At 38.7% G+C, this 18,958-nt stretch overlaps 1 protein-coding gene across 1 annotated transcript in view; it reads left to right on the forward strand.

Annotated features, from left to right (window-relative positions):
• Positions 1-2,151: 2,151 nt before the first annotated feature.
• Positions 2,152-18,958, forward strand: part of SMC3 (structural maintenance of chromosomes 3) — a gene marked incomplete at its 5' end in the record, with an annotated part of 23,761 nt that continues 6,954 nt past the window's right edge. The window contains 18 exons of the mRNA XM_010152327.1: positions 2,152-2,227; positions 4,150-4,188; positions 5,150-5,217; positions 5,594-5,665; positions 5,857-5,936; positions 6,528-6,606; positions 7,936-8,053; positions 8,618-8,793; positions 8,979-9,059; positions 9,359-9,523; positions 10,038-10,159; positions 10,614-10,827; positions 12,436-12,539; positions 12,759-12,858; positions 13,316-13,476; positions 14,765-14,906; positions 16,146-16,296; positions 17,950-18,104. Of these exons, the coding sequence (XP_010150629.1) occupies positions 2,152-2,227; positions 4,150-4,188; positions 5,150-5,217; positions 5,594-5,665; positions 5,857-5,936; positions 6,528-6,606; positions 7,936-8,053; positions 8,618-8,793; positions 8,979-9,059; positions 9,359-9,523; positions 10,038-10,159; positions 10,614-10,827; positions 12,436-12,539; positions 12,759-12,858; positions 13,316-13,476; positions 14,765-14,906; positions 16,146-16,296; positions 17,950-18,104 (2,103 nt within the window). The remainder of the gene's footprint in view (positions 2,228-4,149; positions 4,189-5,149; positions 5,218-5,593; positions 5,666-5,856; positions 5,937-6,527; positions 6,607-7,935; positions 8,054-8,617; positions 8,794-8,978; positions 9,060-9,358; positions 9,524-10,037; positions 10,160-10,613; positions 10,828-12,435; positions 12,540-12,758; positions 12,859-13,315; positions 13,477-14,764; positions 14,907-16,145; positions 16,297-17,949; positions 18,105-18,958) is intronic.

The raw sequence follows: 18,958 nt of genomic DNA on the forward strand, positions 1-18,958 counted from the left end.
AGCTTGGCCTAACTGCAAAAGATGAAGCAGGCTGGTTTTTTAACGATTTTCAGGGGAGGTGGGGGGGATCTGTGTTCACAGCCATGGTGACTGTGTAGTTTTCAGTTAATGCATTATCTTAAACCTGCTTTCTGTAGTTTGGTCCATTAAATTCTGAAATCCTTAATTACTTCCAATGCACTTGGTTTAGTTGTAGATCTGGATACAGTGGAGGTACTTAATGAGAACTGGATCTTGCCTGAGGAGAGGGATTATACACAGTTGCATTTCAAAAAACGTTTAGATAGGCAGAGTCTTGAAGGGCGTTCTATTGGAAGACTTCCTTTGCCAAAATAGCTGCTGTTGCTTAGATCTGATGTTTGATGGTCCAGGATTAGTAATTTTCTGCCTACCCGTATTCTTAGCTGCAGATTCCAATAATGAAATAATTTTACAAAGAGGATTTGACAAGGAAGAGAATGGCTCTGTGACTTCTGACTGAAAGTTAGTTAATGCCTTTAAGTTTTATTTCATTTTAATTTTTGTAAACTCGGGGGTTTGATTTGCTGTCTGACATCATATTTTCATTCAGTGAGACAGTTTTAATACATGAGTATAAACAGGTGGTAAGAGGAGTTTTCTGTGATAATCCTTGATAATAGGCTGTCACATAATGGGAGAAAGACTTCAGGCCGAACTTGACATGAATAAAGTGAGGGCACTTTCTTCTCCCCCGTCTTTTCTCTAGTAAAGTTTACGGCAGGATTTTCTCCCCACCATTTGTATAGCGTGCTACCAGAATGTTACAGAATGTTGGAGGTAATGGTTTCTTGAGTTGCTTGGGAGTACAGTTAATGTAGGTTTTTGTAGTAGGGGGGAAAGGCTTCCTTTAATGTTTACAGTGCTACGTATTCTAGGCTTTTTGCTGAAGTTTTGTATGTGCTTCTCTGGTACCAGGTTTTATGCTCTTCTGGAACGTGGACTGTTTTAATACTTGAAGATGTGAGAGAAGGGGTGACATGTTCAGAAAAATAAAACATGGCAATGGGGCCACAGACCTTACAAGCAAAACAAAGTCTAAAGAATTTCACATTCTAAATCTCAGTGGTAACAATACTGAGAAATATCTTGTAATACATTATGTGGTTTTCCTAACAAGTAATTTTTAGTTTGATAGCTATCATGGTGAAACATTGGCATTATTTTAACAATATCTTGCTTCTGGTGGAGAAGAGCTGGGTGAAGGACATGATTAAATGTCAACTCCAGTCCTTTTGTAAGCGTTCTTGCTGAAAGATCTGCAAACATCAAAGCTTTTCAGGTGGCTGCTGTCTTTCTGATGTCTTACTGAGCAGAGCAAAGCTGCTGTGTAGTCTTTCAGCACACCTTTAATGTGGAGAAAGGTTGCTTAATGCTGGAATGTGCATGCTGGAAGTTGGATCAAATTTGCTTCTGTGCAGAACTGCTCAAATATTGGGATATTGTCACTCCCTACTTCCTACGTTACTTGGCCTGGCAAACCTCAAGTCACTACTCAAGCTGAATAGTTGGAATTTGTTATGCTGCTTCTAGATGACTGACTGCTGTGTGGCTCCTGAAGTTAATTGTGTAGGTCTTTATTTGTCTGTTTAGGAAGTATACTCACTAGAACCAACATAGTTTAGGGTTTTTTTTTTCTTTTCCCCTTGGGTTGCACAGTAAAACAAAACAAGACTGTATTGGATGTAGAATAGGTAGAGTGTGGTGTAGAGCAATTGCAGACTGCAAAGCTACTTGGACAACTTGATGTATGTGGATTGCATTATAAAAGCTATGTATAAACATATGAATCTGCTTGTTATATTGGGGTTTTCTTTTCTCTGTGTAATATTTGATATGAATGCATCTTTTTGCATGTTTGTTGCAGAAAGATTTGGAATTCTCTTGTTCACTGTGCTTTGGCCTAGATTAGTACCAGCATGTCTTGTGGGTAGAAAAATCTGTCCCTAAAGTGACGCTTAGGTGGTAGGCAAGTTTTCATGAAGTAAATTGAGGATATTGAGCTGGAAGGTTCAAGCATGTGTGTGAAATAAAGTATATTATAATTGATGTAAATATTCTGTAAAATGTTATAGTTCAAAACCTGCTCAAGAACAGAGTGAACTTAGTTAAATAACTCTCTCTTCTCCTTAGGTAATCATTCAGGGCTTTCGAAGCTACAGGGACCAAACCATTGTGGACCCATTCAGCTCAAAACACAATGTCATTGGTAAGTTCTAATAATTGTCTTTTAACACTAACTAGAGTTCTTAAACTCATAGATAGTTTGGGTTGTTCCAACCCCCCTGCCGCGGGCAGGGACACCTTCCACTAGACCAGGTTGCTCAAAGCCTCATCCAGCCTGGCCTTGAACACTCCCAGGGATGGGGCATCCACAGCTTCTCTGGGCAACCTGTCCCAGTGCCTCACCACAGTCACTGTGAAGAATATCTTCCTGATATCCATGCTGCACTGTTACCTCAGATGATGGTCTCATTACAGTCCCTTACTGGTTTTAATATTCTGCCTACATTTGATGACTGTATTTTCTGTCTTGGAAACTTTGTTATAGTTGTCTATAACCCATCACGAGGTGTATTCCACTTACAGCAAAGTAATGTTAGCATACAATTTTGCTGTGACAGTGGTATGTCTGAGTCTTCAGAAACTGAGTGAGGTCTGTAAACTTCATATGTGCAGAACTCTTTATCAGCCAGATCCCATTGAAAGGCTGCTATCCTTGCAGGAGCAGCAGACAATTTGTATGGGACTTTTTTCCTTTATTTTTGGTATGCGATTATGATAATTGTTAATAAGTAAGCACACTAGCTACTATGAACTGCTTTGGAGGAATGAATTTTTGGAACGTGGACTGTCAAAAAATAAGTTTCAAAGTGTAATTTCGTAAATAACACCTAATAGGATGATGTTCTCCATTGTCATGCCTCTTCCTATTTTTGCCTATGGGTACCTGGATCTGCCTTTTCATTTGCATTTATTTTGTTGCTTGTGCAGCAACTTTGAGGCTGCTGACCCAACAGAAAACAGTCAGTTCAATGCTGGTGAAGCACTGGAACAGGTTGCCCAGGGAAGCTGTGGATGCCCCATCCCTGGCTGTCTTCAAGGCCAGGCTGGATGAGGCTTTGAGCAACCTGGTCTAGTGGAAGGTGTCCCTGCTCATGGTGGGGGGGTTGGAACTGGATGGTCTTTAAGGTCCCTTCCAACCCAAAACATTCTATAATTCTATGAATTTTGGACTTAAAAATTTAGTATTCCACATTTACTGAGACTGGGAAAAAAATGCGTAAGTTATTATGTAATGTTACTTCAGAGGGAGCTAAACTTTTATCCAGGTATTAATGTTTTTAAAGGGGGGGGGGAAATGGTTTCACTATTTTTTTCCTTTTTAAAGACCTCATAGCAATCCCAAGTAGGTTTGGGGAAGGGGTGAATTTGAAGGGCATGTAGGCAGGAAAGGATGAAAAGCCTGGGATGCTCATTGCTGCTGGAAGACTGGCAGTTTCTGAATTAACACAGCAGGTGCTGATTTTAAAGATAAGACACTGAGCCTTGCTGAAAGACATCAGAATAAACACCGAGATTACTGTATCTTAACATAGTGCAGTGTTCTTACACTGTTATTTTTTTAAATAGAAACAGTACTTCCAGTCTTCTTAAAACAAAACATTGCTGAATTAGCAGGTGGAGTGTTAAGAAGTTCATACTCTACCTGAGGTTCACCTGGTCAACCTGGATGTACAGGCACATGTTTTCCTTTGGTTAAATATAAAAAAGTCGATGCTGGCACCAGAAGAACGGGAATTTAGGTCTATTGTTTTTATCCACCAGAAGATCAGTATTAAAAAGAACAGGATGTGAATAAATAGGATTAGTTTAGCCATTATTCTCATTGTGGAATAGTGTCGGAGTTTGTAAGTCATTGTAATGTGTTTGAGTGGGCAAAGGACTGCTCTCTTGTTCTCAGACAATGACTAAGTGATCCACCTACTATGTGTCCCTCATTCCCTTGAGATTTTGTTTGGCTGTGTTATATTTGGGTTCTGTTCTTGAATATTTATATGCAAAATTTAATGTTCATTGCAATTTTAACTTACGTTAACTTGAGGTTACAATTTGTATTTTAATTTTCAGTGGGAAGAAATGGATCTGGAAAAAGCAACTTTTTTTATGGTAAGCTTTTTTTTTTTTTTAAAACTACAATAGAATGGGGATGCTCATGATACCAGGTTTCTTTGTTTATTTGGTTTTGCCAGAAGTTAGTTTACCAAATGTTCCTCCTCAACAAGGAATGAGAGATTGCTCATTGACAGTGGTGAAAGGCAGATCTCAATGCCCTTGTTCAATGTGTTGCTTCAGGTTTTCCTCCAGTATCCAACTTCTCTTACTAAGAGCATTCTAAGATTTTTAAATGGCAAAAATGTATTTACAAGAGGAAACTCATTCTAAGAGTCACCCACTTTGAAAGCTGATTGTCATACTTGCTGTTACTTTAGACATTCTTAGTGGCTAAATTCTAAGCTGATTCCATAGCAGTATGGAACAGCTTATGCACCCTTTAAACGTATGGTGATGGGGTGGTGTTGTGGTGTGGGAGCCCAGTGGAGGAGCAAAGATGCTAGTCAGAGGTGTTAATGGTCTTTGTGATGGTAGTCTTTATAAATTGCCAAGTGTGAAGTGTTGTAGTGATACTTTTAACCCAGCCTGTGTGCTGTGTATCTGTAGAGGAAAGGTCATGAACCCCTACTTGTGCAGTGAACAGGTGAAGTGGCAACAATGAGACTTCTTCAGAGAAATTCTAGTGTACAGCTGGCTGAGTGATAAAGATCTAGCCAGTTAAGCTTTATAATGAAGAAACGTTGTAAGGTAATAGAATCATAGAATGTTTTGGGTTGGAAGGGACCTTAAAGATCATCTAGTTCCAACCCCCCTGCCATGGGCAGGGACACCTTCCACTAGACCAGGTTGTTCCAAGCCTCGTCCAGCCTGGCCTTGAAGACATCCAGGGAAGATACTAGCAGTGGCATGACTGTACTATACAACAATAAACCAGTATGTTTTAAGTTAAAGAAATTGCTGTGTATCTCCTTAAAATAAAGAATAAATCTTCTGTTTCTTTACTATTTTATTGCAGCAATTCAGTTTGTCCTCAGTGATGAGTTTAGTCATCTTCGCCCAGAGCAGAGACTGGCTTTGTTGCATGTAAGTGAATGTGTATATCAACAAGACTAGAAAAATAAGCTAATGCATTTGAGTGTTACTACAAAAATGGTAAACTGCTGTGTTGTGAATGTGTTGTCCCAATTATTTTGGATGTATCCTTACACAATTTTTTGTTTCCCTTTGGCAAAAGTGAATTTATTACAAAGTAATACTTTATGCTGATGATCACATGGGTGAATGTGTATCCAAGATTTTCAGAAATAAAAACATACCTATTGGATCTTACATAGATGCTCTTGACTCTGAAATCCTCAGAAAGAAATGGGAAGTGGGATTGTCAGGGAAAAGGGGAGATAAATGAGCTCAAAATCCTTCTAAGATGGGAATTATCTAACAGAAATATCTCCTTTCTTAGGAAGGTACAGGTCCTCGTGTTATTTCAGCCTTTGTGGAAATTATTTTTGACAATTCGGACAACAGGTTACCGGTAAGTCGACTACACTACTTGAGCAACAGATGATCAGTTCAGACTCTTAACATCTTGGTATTATAGAATTCTTCAGTGCTACGGTTAACTGATTATGAGTCAGTTTGGTAAAAAGTGCCGCAAAGATTCTGGGTTAGTTATATATTCCTCCACTGCAAGCAGTTAAATTTACTGGGTTTTGTTTTCTTAAGATTGATAAAGAGGAAGTCTCACTTCGCAGAGTCATTGGAGCCAAGAAGGACCAGTATTTCTTGGACAAGAAAATGGTGACGTAGGTGCTTCTTTTCCTTAACTGAATGAGACTAGCAGTATTTCTGTAAAATCCTCTAGTCACTGAACACTTGCATGTAGCCTGAAATAAATTAATTCTCATGGGTTCCCTGAGCAATACTATTTAGTTGTGTAATACTGAGTACTGCTAGTTTGACAGCAAAGACCTCAGTCCTTGTGCAGTAGGCAGCAGACTTTGAATTTACAGTTTAATCCATTTATTAACGTGTTTAATTGCATCTATAGTATTTCTTTCAGGGCTTTTTAAAATAGAAGAATTACCAGACTGTAAATTGTTTCATAGCCTTCCTTGTGATATCTTTACCTGTCTCTGCTTCCTCTTTGCTTCAAGGTGCTTCTTTCTTAATCTCTTTCCAACACTATAGCATCTTAGATATTTTCCATTTTTATTCTCTCATTTCAGTTTTAGGATCTCAATAGCAATTTTAGAATTGGCTATTACCACATAAAGAAGCTTCTTCAAACAGAGCATGCATTGCTTGCAGTGACTGTAGTATGTGAAGTCTAGTTGGGATACTTTACTGTCACTTTCACTGTAGGTGCTTTTAACAGAGTCACAATACCATTTCAGGAAAAATGACGTAATGAATCTTCTTGAAAGTGCTGGATTCTCTCGCAGTAATCCCTACTATATTGTCAAACAAGGAAAGGTAAGATTCTTTTTCACAAAGTGGAAGAAATCACTATTGAGAGTATCATGTTTCCTGGATGCCAAACAATTATCGCAGAAGTAAACCAAAACCTAAATCCAGTTTAGTTTGAAACCGTTCTTGTTGTTGCTGCTTTTGCAAATATTACTATTTGAGCAGTGTATGTTGTTTTTAAGAAGAAGGTTTTAATGTCACTAATGTTGATATTTCGAGAAGTGGCGGGGGGGGTTCATGGTAACTTTTGCAATCATGCTTTTCAGTTTGCTTAAATACAAAGCAAGCATAAATCATGTGACTCTTTCAGCGTAAATTCATAGATTTCAGGGCCTTTAAGATGAGGCAATAAAGTAGTTTTAGAGAACTTTAAGAGGCTAAAAAAACGGTTAATGAAGGGTGCATGAAAACATATGGAGGCACCAAAAGTGAACACCCAGCAGGTAAAGGGCTCACTCACAGCATGGGCTATGTTAACCCCGGCACCCTTACTGGGGTGTCCTTCCAAAGGACACCCAGATCTGGAGACAAAGGTCAGATTACTTGTAATGGCTCAGAGTGGGACACCATGGAGACACCTACAGCTAGCAGCTTCAAAAGGTTATGGAAAGGCATGCTTAAAGGGAGACTTGAGGAGCACTTGATGGCAGAAATGCTGACCCAGCAGTACAGTCTTTCACAAGTTTATGACGATAAATTTCCCATTCCAGCTGAAGTTGTTTATTCCAAATACACATGTTCAGCTGTAAAGTCACTTGTGTTTTGTGGTGTGGATTGGTGCACATGACTCACAGCCAAAATACACATACTGGTTTTAATATAATGCAAATTAGAAACAGTTACCTTCTTACAAAAGGATGGAACAACTGAAATTCTATTGGAGGAAAGTGAGTTTTACATCAGTGTTAATTTCAAGACTGATTTAATGTTCAATTAATGAGAGTTTCATGACCTGAATTATTCTAAGATTTATGACCCCGATATTTTGGTGTGGTTTTGGCATTTTAAACTAGTTGTTTTAGCACCAGGACTCAAAAGCTCAAGCTTGAGTTTCTCTACACATAATTTTGAGCAGGTAGTGATTTCTTCATTGTACATAATACTAGTATCTTGGCTTTTGGCAATGATCAGTAGCCAACAAAATTCATTACAGGCAGAATACTTGCCATCCTAAAGTAATTGTCTCAAAAAGCAAGCAGTATAGTATGTACTAGATACCTGAATCTTCCAAAACCTCAGGCAAGCAGGCACAGCAAGAAAAGTGCAGTCTTTGTTCTGTGTGGTAAGCCGTACATCCAGAGCGGGCTACTGAAATCTTAGATCTTGAATTGACAGATCAACCAGATGGCCACAGCTCCTGACTCTCAGAGGCTGAAGTTACTAAGAGAAGTAGCTGGTACCAGAGTGTACGATGAGCGTAAAGAAGAGAGTATTTCACTAATGAAAGAAACAGGTAAAAATACTTTCAAAAATGAATGTTTTATGCTACAGTACTTCCGTTAACTCTAAAGGCTGATGACTTTTTCAGCGAAGCTAATTGCCAGATAGATTTTACTTGTGATATGATAAATGATTGAGCATGTCGTATTTGCTCCTTGAATTCTAAATATCTCAAAAGGTTTAATAAGTGACTTCATGTGTGCTTTTAGTAATAAAACGTTTTAGCTAGGCTAATACAGATATTCGTTCTGCTCAAAACATGAGTGATGTCAGCTGGCAGCAATCCAAAAAACAGGATACCTACTGCTATGCAAACACTTGAGTTTCTGTAGTATAGTCTATAATTATTTTAAGTATGTGAGCCAAGAGAGTGCATGCTTGTGTTGCCTTACATAACCAGCATCAGCAGTACTGCTGTTAGCATGTGTTTTGGGGAACTTCTGGGCATGGGTTCTCCTTTTCACATTTTGTAACTGTTGACGAATAGTTAATCACTGGGGGAGACTGAGTAACTTTAAAGGTGTGGGAATGTATTACAGTGTTTCACTGAACTTCAATCTTGTTACCTTTTCTAAAGAGGGCAAGCGAGAGAAGATCAATGAGTTGTTGAAATACATTGAAGAGCGACTGCATACCCTAGAAGAGGAGAAAGAAGAGCTGGCTCAGTACCAGAAATGGGATAAAATGAGGAGAGCATTAGAATACACAATTTATAATCAGGAGCTTAATGAAACCCGAGCTAAGCTTGATGAGGTAAACCATCTTGGCTAATACAAAATATAACATGAGCTGTTGATTTACTTCTTGCCAACATCTCCATGCATTTCTTGATAGAATCCTGTCAATGTTCTTCACTAATTTAACAAACAATTTTCTTTCTGGAACTGCTATGAAAACAAAATCTTGCCACTTCAGCTAATGGTGATATTTCCATACAGCTTTCTGCCAAACGAGAGACAAGTGGAGAGAAATCCAGGCAGCTGAGAGATGCACAGCAAGATGCTAGAGATAAAATGGAGGTAAAACTATTTTTAACAAGTTCTCTCCAGACGTGTGTTTTGGTTTGTGGGGTTTTTTTTTGGGGGGGGGGAGGGGAGGGTTTTTTTGGTTGGTTGTTTTTGGTTTGATTTTTAAAAAAACAAAACAAACCCAACATGCTAAATTCTATTTTATGCTTTCATCTTGTTTGGAAGGAAAAAGGAGTAGTTTATCACTGTTTTAGTTATTATAGAGTATCTTGATCTGTATCTTTTGAGTTTTAATAGATACTGAAATGTGCGTGTGGTTTTTGAGATACTACATACATAAATTTGCACAGGAAATAGAACGGCAAGTTCGAGAACTGAAGACAAAGATTTCAGCAATGAAAGAAGAGAAAGAACAACTCAGTGCAGAAAGACAAGAGCAGATTAAACAGAGGACTAAATTGGAGCTGAAGGCTAAGGACCTGCAGGATGAATTAGCTGGCAACAGTGAACAAAGGGTAAGTAACAGTGGTGAAGTCTTACAGTGTCATTGGCACAGGGTGGTATATGTGGACATTGAAGTTTTGTTTTTAGAAAATAGTGAAAAGCCGCAGTCTGAGGTTTGCTGGGCAGTTATGTTAGGTTTTTCTGTAATGCCTTCAGTGTGCTTCTAGGGGATGTAAATAGACACTCCTGTGTTGTGCTCCTTTATTACCCTGCATGTTGCAAAGTCAAGCGCCTATAATTCCCTTTATCTTAATTGCTGCAAGTTTTGTGGAGGAGGGTTTTGTTTGTAGCACTAACTTGGATTGGGCTGTTTAGCCCATACAGACCTTCCTTGCTGGCAGAGTTAAGTTTCTTTGCTGTCCTCATTGGATCTGAATTCACTTCTGTTAAGTGTTGGAACAGTGTAGTGTCATCTAAGCAGTGGCATCTTACAATCCTAAATGATTCTTTAGAAGTGTGTATGTATTTAACTGTATAGTTTTTGATACTACCTAACTTTTAAATACTTCTTTGCTTGATTTTTAGAAAAGACTGTTAAAAGAGAGGCAAAAGCTTCTTGAGAAAATTGAGGAGAAGCAGAAAGAATTAGCAGAAACAGAACCGAAATTCAACAGTGTAAAAGAAAAAGAAGAGAGGGGAATTGCGAGGTGTGTGGTATTCTACAACGGGCAGTCAAAGCATTTAAAAACCAAAAAAAACCCAAACACCCCAAAAAATCCCACCAAAGCTCAAGATACTATCAGTGCTATCCATATGTACAATTAATTCAGAGCTGTACTTGCTGCTTGAGAATGGGGTAGCTATATGTACTTATTGGTGGTCTGTAAAAAGCTTCCTTTATTGTTGGGCGGGGAACAGTATTTGGTGAACGTAATTTTTTAAGCTCAACCACTTCTGTGAGTTGTTGTGGACTTGTTGTTTTGTGAAGTCATTTGAGTGATTGTATGGTTAATAACGTGATCCTTCTTGTCGCTGATGGTGCTTAAATTTTAGACCTCGGTTTGATAAATTTTGGAAATTGTTACGGCAGTTCTTAATGCTTGCTCATAATAAATTCAAGTTTTCTTTCTAACGCAGTATGTCTTTCCCTTGTCAAAACAGACTTGCACAGGCTACGCAGGAAAGAACAGATCTGTATGCAAAACAAGGTCGAGGAAGCCAGTTTACTTCCAAAGAAGAAAGGGATAAGTGGATAAAGAAAGAGCTGAAGTCCTTAGATCAAGCCATCAATGACAAGAAGCGGCAGATTGCAGCTATACACAAGGATTTAGAGGATACAGAGGCAAACAAGGAGAAAAATTTGGAACAGTACAGTGTAAGTTTTCAGCTTATTCTCACTATTTTTGAGGGAAGGGTTAAACACAATCTCATCTTGGGCAATTACACTTTAGTGCCTATTTATAAGGAAGAGACTTTCTAATTGGGTGGGGTCTTTTAAAATGGATTATTGAAAACCTCTGCAGATAAACTCTTTTTAGCACTGCATCTAATTTAATGTTGAGTTACGTGTTGACTTCTGGTGCTTTCCCCAAAGTGTTTGGCCTGAGTTTTCAGCCAGAGACGTAGATCGGCCTTGCTCTTGCGTATGTTGAATGCGGCCATTTCACGTTGTTAACAATGTTAGGTTTTCATAGAGGTCTGTATTGGTGGTTTTCATTCTTCTTTTATTTTCCCTAGAAAGAGAATCTTTTAAAGTGTGCTTCAAACACTGTATCATTGCACCAAGATTGCAGCTCATTAGAAATTGTGTCCCTGTCCTTGATAGAAGATTGATCTGTCTCAGGATTATCGGCATAGATTCTAGATTTTAATTTCCATTCAGAAACAGCTTTTAAAGTGCAAACACGGCAGTACAATCTAAAACTATCACTTCTGCTGTGAGCTAACAGGGTGAAAACACCTGCATTTATGGTGGGAGAGCATCCAGTGCCAATGGTGCTACTCTGCCTCTGCTGATAAACGGTGTTCTTGGTCTCCGTGGTCTTATATCTGCTGAAACTTGAGTTTTAGTCTGGCAAAATCTAGGAGTGTAGCTGTACAGAGATGTTGATGTTCTGCTAAAACAGTGTTTGGATGAGACCCATGTTAGCAAAGTAATGGTTCTCAGTTGGTGAACGAAAGAAATGGCATTGACCGCTGACTGTAGTTGTATTGCTCAGTAGAACTGAAGAGCTTAAATTTGAGGTGGCTTTTCATTGCTTTTATAAACATGTTTTGATTTTCTCATTACGGGAGGTCAATTTAGGCTCTGGCTGGGCTGTGTAGCTTTTTGTTGTTCAGAGAGGATATAGCTTGGGTGAACGTGATGGAGAGCTTGCAAAGTTTGGCTGGAAAAATGTGGCTGTGTTTTGAAAACACAGCTAGTCCTCCTGTACACAGATAATGATGGAACCATTATCTGAGTGTTAGTCCTGAGCTGCTTTGTAAATGGCAAGTCTTAAATGAGCAGGGGGAGAATGTCTGCACTGGCTTAAACAGCACGCTGTTGACAGCAGGTATGGTACTAGTACTGCTGGAGAGCAGGCTAAGGTTTTTGACTAATACCAGCATGGCATGGTACACAAGACTAGTGTGGATGTTCTTACCAGAAATGTTATTTCACAGCATGATTACACAGAGTTGTGTATGATAGCTGCTGGTCTGATTCAGTTTCTTACCATGACTTACTGAGCCGTTTCATTTTAATACCCAGATGCACAAATCAGTGCAGTGCCTGCCTTGCAGTCTGCTTGGTAAATTCACCTTGTTACTGCTCCCTTACAAAGATGTATTTATTCTTAGTGCTTTTGCAGTTTGTTGCAAATTGGTTAAAATGTTTGTTTCTGAGTTTATAAGTAGTAATTCAGTTTTGAATAAAAGAGAGATTTTTCTTTTTTTGAACACAGAGCACTGTAGTTTCATACTCTTCTTTTCTTTGTGTTAGAAACTGGACCAGGATCTTAATGAAGTGAAGGCTCGTGTTGAAGAACTGGACAGAAAATACTATGAAGTGAAAAATAAAAAGGATGAACTACAGAGCGAAAGAAAGTTAGTAATTAATTGAAATATGTCTGAATCTCACTTAATGTGAAGGACCCCAACTGTGTAGTTTTTAACATGGTGTGTAGGTATGTTTTTTAAATGTAGCCATGTATGAACTCCTGCACTTCACCTTCCTGTTAGATTAGCAGTCTATGAGAATGACAGCAAAAAATCATTAGACTTCATTCACACTTAAAATATTTTTTTATTATTTTTGTTCTGTAGTTATCTATGGAGAGAGGAGAATGCAGAACAACAAGCTCTTGCTGCAAAGCGTGAGGATTTAGAAAAGAAACAGCAGCTTCTCAGAGCAGCAACAGGAAAGGTAAGTTATCTTATATTTGAGAATTCTTTGTAGGAGCTTTTCTTCCCATTCTTAAAGGACAAGGCCTAGTCATATCTGAAAGATAAGAGTTATTCTCTTGGTTGTGGTCTTGCTGTCATAAGTAAGATGAACAGATTGTATTTATAAGCTGAATTTTTCAAATATTTATAGCCTAGAACTACTTGGAAATTTGTTTTGTAGGATCAGTAGTTGAGGGGTGAGGAGATCAGGTAGAGATGGAATATTCGAAAAATTTCTTCTGAGATCTTTTTGCTTTAAAAAAAAACTCCCTGAAAAGTGACAGACTCACATATTTGGGTATCTGCTGTTAGAGCTGTAGGTTCATTAGCAGGAACTTGGTGAAAAAGAATGTTACGACTTTCACAAAGTTAAAGGTAAAGTGGGTATTACTTCTACATCTTTGAATTGCAGTACAATGATGAGCTTTATTTAACAGGCCATTTTGAATGGTATAGACAGCATAAACAAGGTTTTGGAGCACTTCCGTCGAAAAGGCATAAACCAGCATGTTCTGAATGGCTACCATGGCATTGTGATGAATAACTTCGAATGCGAACCAGCTTTCTACACTTGTGTTGAAGTTACTGCGGGGAACAGGTAATTACATGCTCTTTAGTGATACTTAAGTTAAAGCAGCTGCAGTGTTAGTTTACTTGCTGGTGCCAGTTGAAAGTTTTATTCTTTTAAACTTGAGCTCTCTTCCTTTTTTTTCGGCAAAGTGCCTTCTATATAGCGTGACCAAACTGCTACTCCTTCAAGAAGGAGCTAAGAAGAATTCTGCCTATTTAAAAATCAATCCTAGCTGCTCTTGATCATGTCTAAACAAAACCACGCAGACTCCCCAAAACCAGCCCCAAACACGCACTCCTGACACTTACCCAGATGGGTTGGTGAGGCTGAGCTGTGTTAAATAAAGCGGACAGCTGATGTTTCAGTGATAACAATCAATAAGAATTGTTTCACTTACACTAGAAAATCCTGTGGGTGAGGATGGTCTCTAAACTGCCAAAACCAGCTATTTAAAGGCTATCTGAAAAAATGTTGCATGTAATGAGTCAGTGTGATGTGTGTTGTAGAAGTAAGCGCTTGTTGGGTGATCCACCACTGCAGCATCTGACACTTGAGGTTAATTTAAATTGTCTTTCCTTGTGATCAGTCCCCTGTTCCAATGCATGAGTAGTCATACAAATTGTTCTACTGAAACCTAGATAATGATGTGAGGCCAGGAAAGAGGACAGAGGTGATGTGGTCTCACAAACTATCACATAAAAATGTTGATGATGCCACAATTTGAAATGCAGTCCCTCATCTGAAACGTGTCTGTGTGAACAAGGGTATCTCTCCAAAGTACCTCATAGTTCTTTCTGAATCCTGTTGTGCCCCATAGTTTGGAAAAGGCATGAACCAGCAAGCTGTAGTTCAACTTGCAAACGAAGGATTTCAGTCCCTCTGGTGCTAGTCCCAGTCATGCAGAGGGAGACAGAGGTGATCTGTTTCTGTTGATGGTGCATGCAGGCATAAGATGCAAACTCTGTAAACCCATGCAAAGAAGGCTGAATGTTGTTTGTTGAAATGGCATGGAAGAAAAAACAGAGGTTTGCAGTTGAACCAAAAAAGGCAGTGTACACAGGGACACTGTACATGCATTGAGCTGCTCTAGTGACTGGAGAGTGGAATGTGAAATTCTTGGCTGATCCCATTATAATGAAAGTGAATGGAGTGTATCCACTTTCTTACCCTGAGGCACAGGCTTGAACAGAAAACGCAATGCAGCTTTATATCGATATTTTATTTAATGGTACCTGTGTGCTTACTGTTCCCACAGAAATACGCTACTGCTTTTAGCACAGTAAAGTTTTGCTTTTTTGCTGGGCTTGTTGATTAGGTTGTTTTATCACATTGTGGACTCTGACGAGGTCAGTACAAAAATCCTAATGGAATTTAACAAAATGAACCTTCCCGGAGAAGTTACTTTCCTCCCTCTGAACAAGCTGGATGTTAGAGATACTGCTTATCCTGAGACTAACGTGAGTCAGAGTTCCTTTTCAACCTTACCCTCTGTCATAAGTACAAAGCCTTATGTTTTGAATTGTGTGTGTATTGCTTATTGTCCACCACTTGCTTTGCTGTTGAACGTCTGCAGTTAAATACTACTTCTAATAAACAACATTAAAAAACCCATGATATAGGAAAATGCTTACTTTTCTACCAGGTATTTCCTCTTCAAAGTTTAACTTCACCTTTCAAGTAAATAGGTAATACTAAAAAGTAGAATTTTCTTGTAACCTGATAAACAGTAATTGCCTGAATTACTGAATTGTAATTCTTGAAATGGTGCCATGGAAAAAAGCTGAAGAGAATAGTGTCATGTTACAGCTGTGGACAGTTTCTCAAAGTTATTGGAAATGAGTTGTGTTTTTAAATATAAAAATGCAAAAAATAAACTTTCGGTAACAACCATTTAAAAACTGGTTCTGAAATATATTTCAAGAAAGTATCTGCTCTTATTTGAAGTTTTAGTAGTGAATTAATTATGTAATGGTAACTGCTTCCTACAATAATCATGGGAGAGTAAGTTCTTTAAAAATAGATTCCTCCCCTCCTCAGACAAAGATAGGGAAAAAATAAATAGGAAACAGTGAAATTTCCCATGTGCTTATTTGGGAAGGCTTTACTAGTGAATGCTTGTGTCCTGCTTTCTATGGAAAGGAATAATTTTTTGGAGGAAAAAAAGTTTACTGCTGATTTATGATACTCTACTTGTTTCAGTAGCAATTTAATACTCAGATTAGATTCCTGGCAGACTCTTAGTTGGCTTAGGGCTCAACCCTAGCTGTTAAAAGCTAAAATTGCAACATCTAGCACTTGATTTCCACAGTGTTTGAGTTTGTCTTGGGAATCTTCAGTCAGTGTGTCATCCTTTTACCAACTGACAGCTCTTTTATTTTCAAAGTGTTATTCACAATATTGTGCTTTGAGTTCAGGGTTTGATGTCCTCTATGTAAATAATCATATATAATACAGCTCCAAAAGTCTTCGTTCTAGAAGTTTATTGATTGTGAAGCCAGTGTTAATGTTCAGTGAATTTGAGATATGCTAAACTTGTAGAATACACTCTAGCCTTATAATGAGAATGTCTGAATTTACTCTTGATGGTAGTTTCTTTTCCAGGGCTCTCTTGAATTCTGTGTATGAATTAGTTGCAGTATACTTGCCATATTTGTATCAATATGCTTTTCTCATTAAAATCACCGTCACTTCTTCAGGATGCTATTCCTATGATCAGTAAACTGAGATACAATCCAAGATTTGACAAAGCTTTCAAACACGTTTTTGGAAAGACTTTAATTTGTCGTAGCATGGAAGTGTCTACACAGCTGGCCAGAGCTTTCACCATGGACTGTATTACTCTGGAAGGTGAGTACTGCAATTTTATAAATTTATTGTAAAAATGGGATCCCTGGAATGTGAGGCTCATTGAACATGGTCTGTTAGTGTTTTCAAAATAAGGTTATTTAAAATAATAGTATACTTAACTGAGATGTATAAGGTTGCACTTGCTTAATTACAGTTCTTTAAAAATACAGAATTTCTTCACAAGCCATTCAATTATTATGATCTAAAAGTTAATAGCTCTGTATTTCCATCCTGAGGATTGTAAAGCAGATTAGGTTTGTATGCATCCAACTTATTTCATCCAGTTTAACAGGTGTTTTGTTTTACTGGAGTATTTATGGTCTTTTCCACAAACTTAAACAGTGTTCAGGGTGTGAATGTACAGCCTTAATTATTGATAAGTGCAGCATACCAGACACGTGAATGTTACGTTCTCTGACCTAGTCTGCATCTCCTGTTAATTGCCTGTTCTTGGAGGGCAGATTCCCTGCAGGCTTCTTGTTGTCTTTTTGTCTCTTAAAGTCTCAGAATTTTCATAGATTATCTAGTCCAACTGTTAACCCAGCACTGCCAAGTCTGCCATTAAACCATGTCCCCTAGTGTCTCCTAAATCCCTCCAGGGCTAGTTGCTCAGCCACCTCCCTGGGCAGCCTGTTCCGAGCCTGACAGCCCTTTCGGTGAAGATATTTTCCCTAATATCCAATCTAAACTCCCCTTGGCACAACTTGAGGTTATTTCCTCTTGTCGTATTGCTTGACACCTGAGAGAAGAGATCAACCCCCCCCATTTCTGCACCCTGCTTTCAGGGAGTTGTGGAGAGTGATAAGGTCTCCCCTCAGCCTCCTCTTCACCAGGGTGAAGACTCCCAGCTCCCTCAGCTGCTCCTCACAGGACTTGTGCTCCAGACCCTTCCCAGCTCCATTCCCTTCTCTGGACACGCTCCAGCACCTCAGTGTCTGTCTTGCAGTGAGGGGCCCAGAACTGACCACAGTACTCAAGGTGTGGCCTCACCAGTGCCCAGTACAGGGGGACAATCCCTGCCCTGCACCTGCTGGCCACACTGTTCCTGATGCAGGCCAGGATGCCATTGGCCTTCTTGGCCACCTGGGCACAGTGCTGGCTCATAGTCAGCTGGCTGTTGTTGACCAGCACCCCTGGTCCACCACACAGGTGTAAAAATTCCTAAGGATGTTTGAGGAAGAAATGATTCATTTTTCAACACACTCTACAAGCCACAGATACTTCTAATTATTCAGCCCCTCTTTTGTTTTCTCTCTTACAGATGATCTCAGATTTTTTTTTTTTTAATGGTAATGCTAGTCATTTGTGATTTTTCCCTTAATGTAAGTATTTTTTCTTTTAAGCCGCATGGTTTCAGAAGTTAATTAAAAGATAAGCTAATGCTTAAAGGAGATCATAGCAGTCTGTGATGGTCTTGAGAAAGGAAATGTACTTTAAATTGAATACTAAAATAAGTATTTCCCTAATTATTGTATACATACATACCTATTTCCTGATACTGATGCAGCACTCCCCGTAGGTCAGTTGAAATGTTCTAGTTAAGCTGTGCGGTGGCATGGTGGTTATAGTTTTGTAGAAACTGCTGTGAACATTACAGAGAGCATGCTGCGTGCGGTTCATCCTGTTACAGTCTCATTCTGTTAATGCTCTCAGGTGATCAAGTCAGCCATCGTGGTGCTTTGACTGGAGGTTATTACGACACGAGGAAGTCTCGACTTGAATTGCAAAAAGATGTTAGAAAGGCAGAAGAAGAACTTGGTGAACTTGAAGCAAAACTCAATGAAAACTTACGCAGAAACATTGAAAATATCCTTTTGTTGCTCTTGGGGAAAGGTGTGATGACAAGGCTTTTGTTTTGCTGTTACAGTAGTAGATGAAAGCCAGGAGACTGACTTTTGTTAATGTTACCTATTAGCTGTAGCGTTTGACTGTTGCTTGTGCAAGCTGGGCCTGTATGTTACTGTAGGGAATTTAGTAACAAATCAATAGTAAAACAGAAACAAAACCCCTGACTGTGAAAACAGGTACACAACCCGTGAAAATACTGTATTTTAAAACCTATCTGTTTCTTATGCATCTGAATTGCTTTTTTTTTATTTAAAAGTAATTTGTACATCAATGCAACTTGTTAAGAAATACTTTCTATACCAATGCTGTTAATTTTTTGGTAAAACTTCCATACTGGGGAAACTTGACTGAAAAATAGTAATTGACACACACCTTGTCCAATAGTTTGTGTCAGGGAGTGGCTGGCACTGCAGGCTTCGGGGGAAAAAGGAGCTCTAGTATTCTGTCCGTGTTAAAGATCACAATCAGGTTTTAAAGTTTAGAGATGGAGTTAAAGCCTAAACTGAGGCTTCCTATTCCTTCTGCAGTTTGTTGTAGTAACTACTGTAACAGATACTCTTGTTGTCTGTGTTAATCTTTGCTGCCTCTTCTGATTGATGCTGTATTTTTAGTACTTGCAGGACTCAATTTGTGTATCTACAGTTAAGTTTTTGAGTGTGACGTTTTCTTCTTCCTTAGGTATTTTTTTTAACTACAAATATGTAGGTATATGGTTTAAAAGGATTTGTGCAGAAATAAAATTTTAATCCTAATTCCAGGGTGCGTTGTACAGGTAGCCTACTTTGTTTAACTAGGAATGGGAGCTTGAATTCCT

Source organism: Eurypyga helias, unplaced genomic scaffold (genome assembly GCF_000690775.1).
Source record: "Eurypyga helias isolate BGI_N326 unplaced genomic scaffold, ASM69077v1 scaffold20765, whole genome shotgun sequence".
NCBI classification, from domain to species: Eukaryota; Metazoa; Chordata; class Aves; order Eurypygiformes; family Eurypygidae; genus Eurypyga; species Eurypyga helias.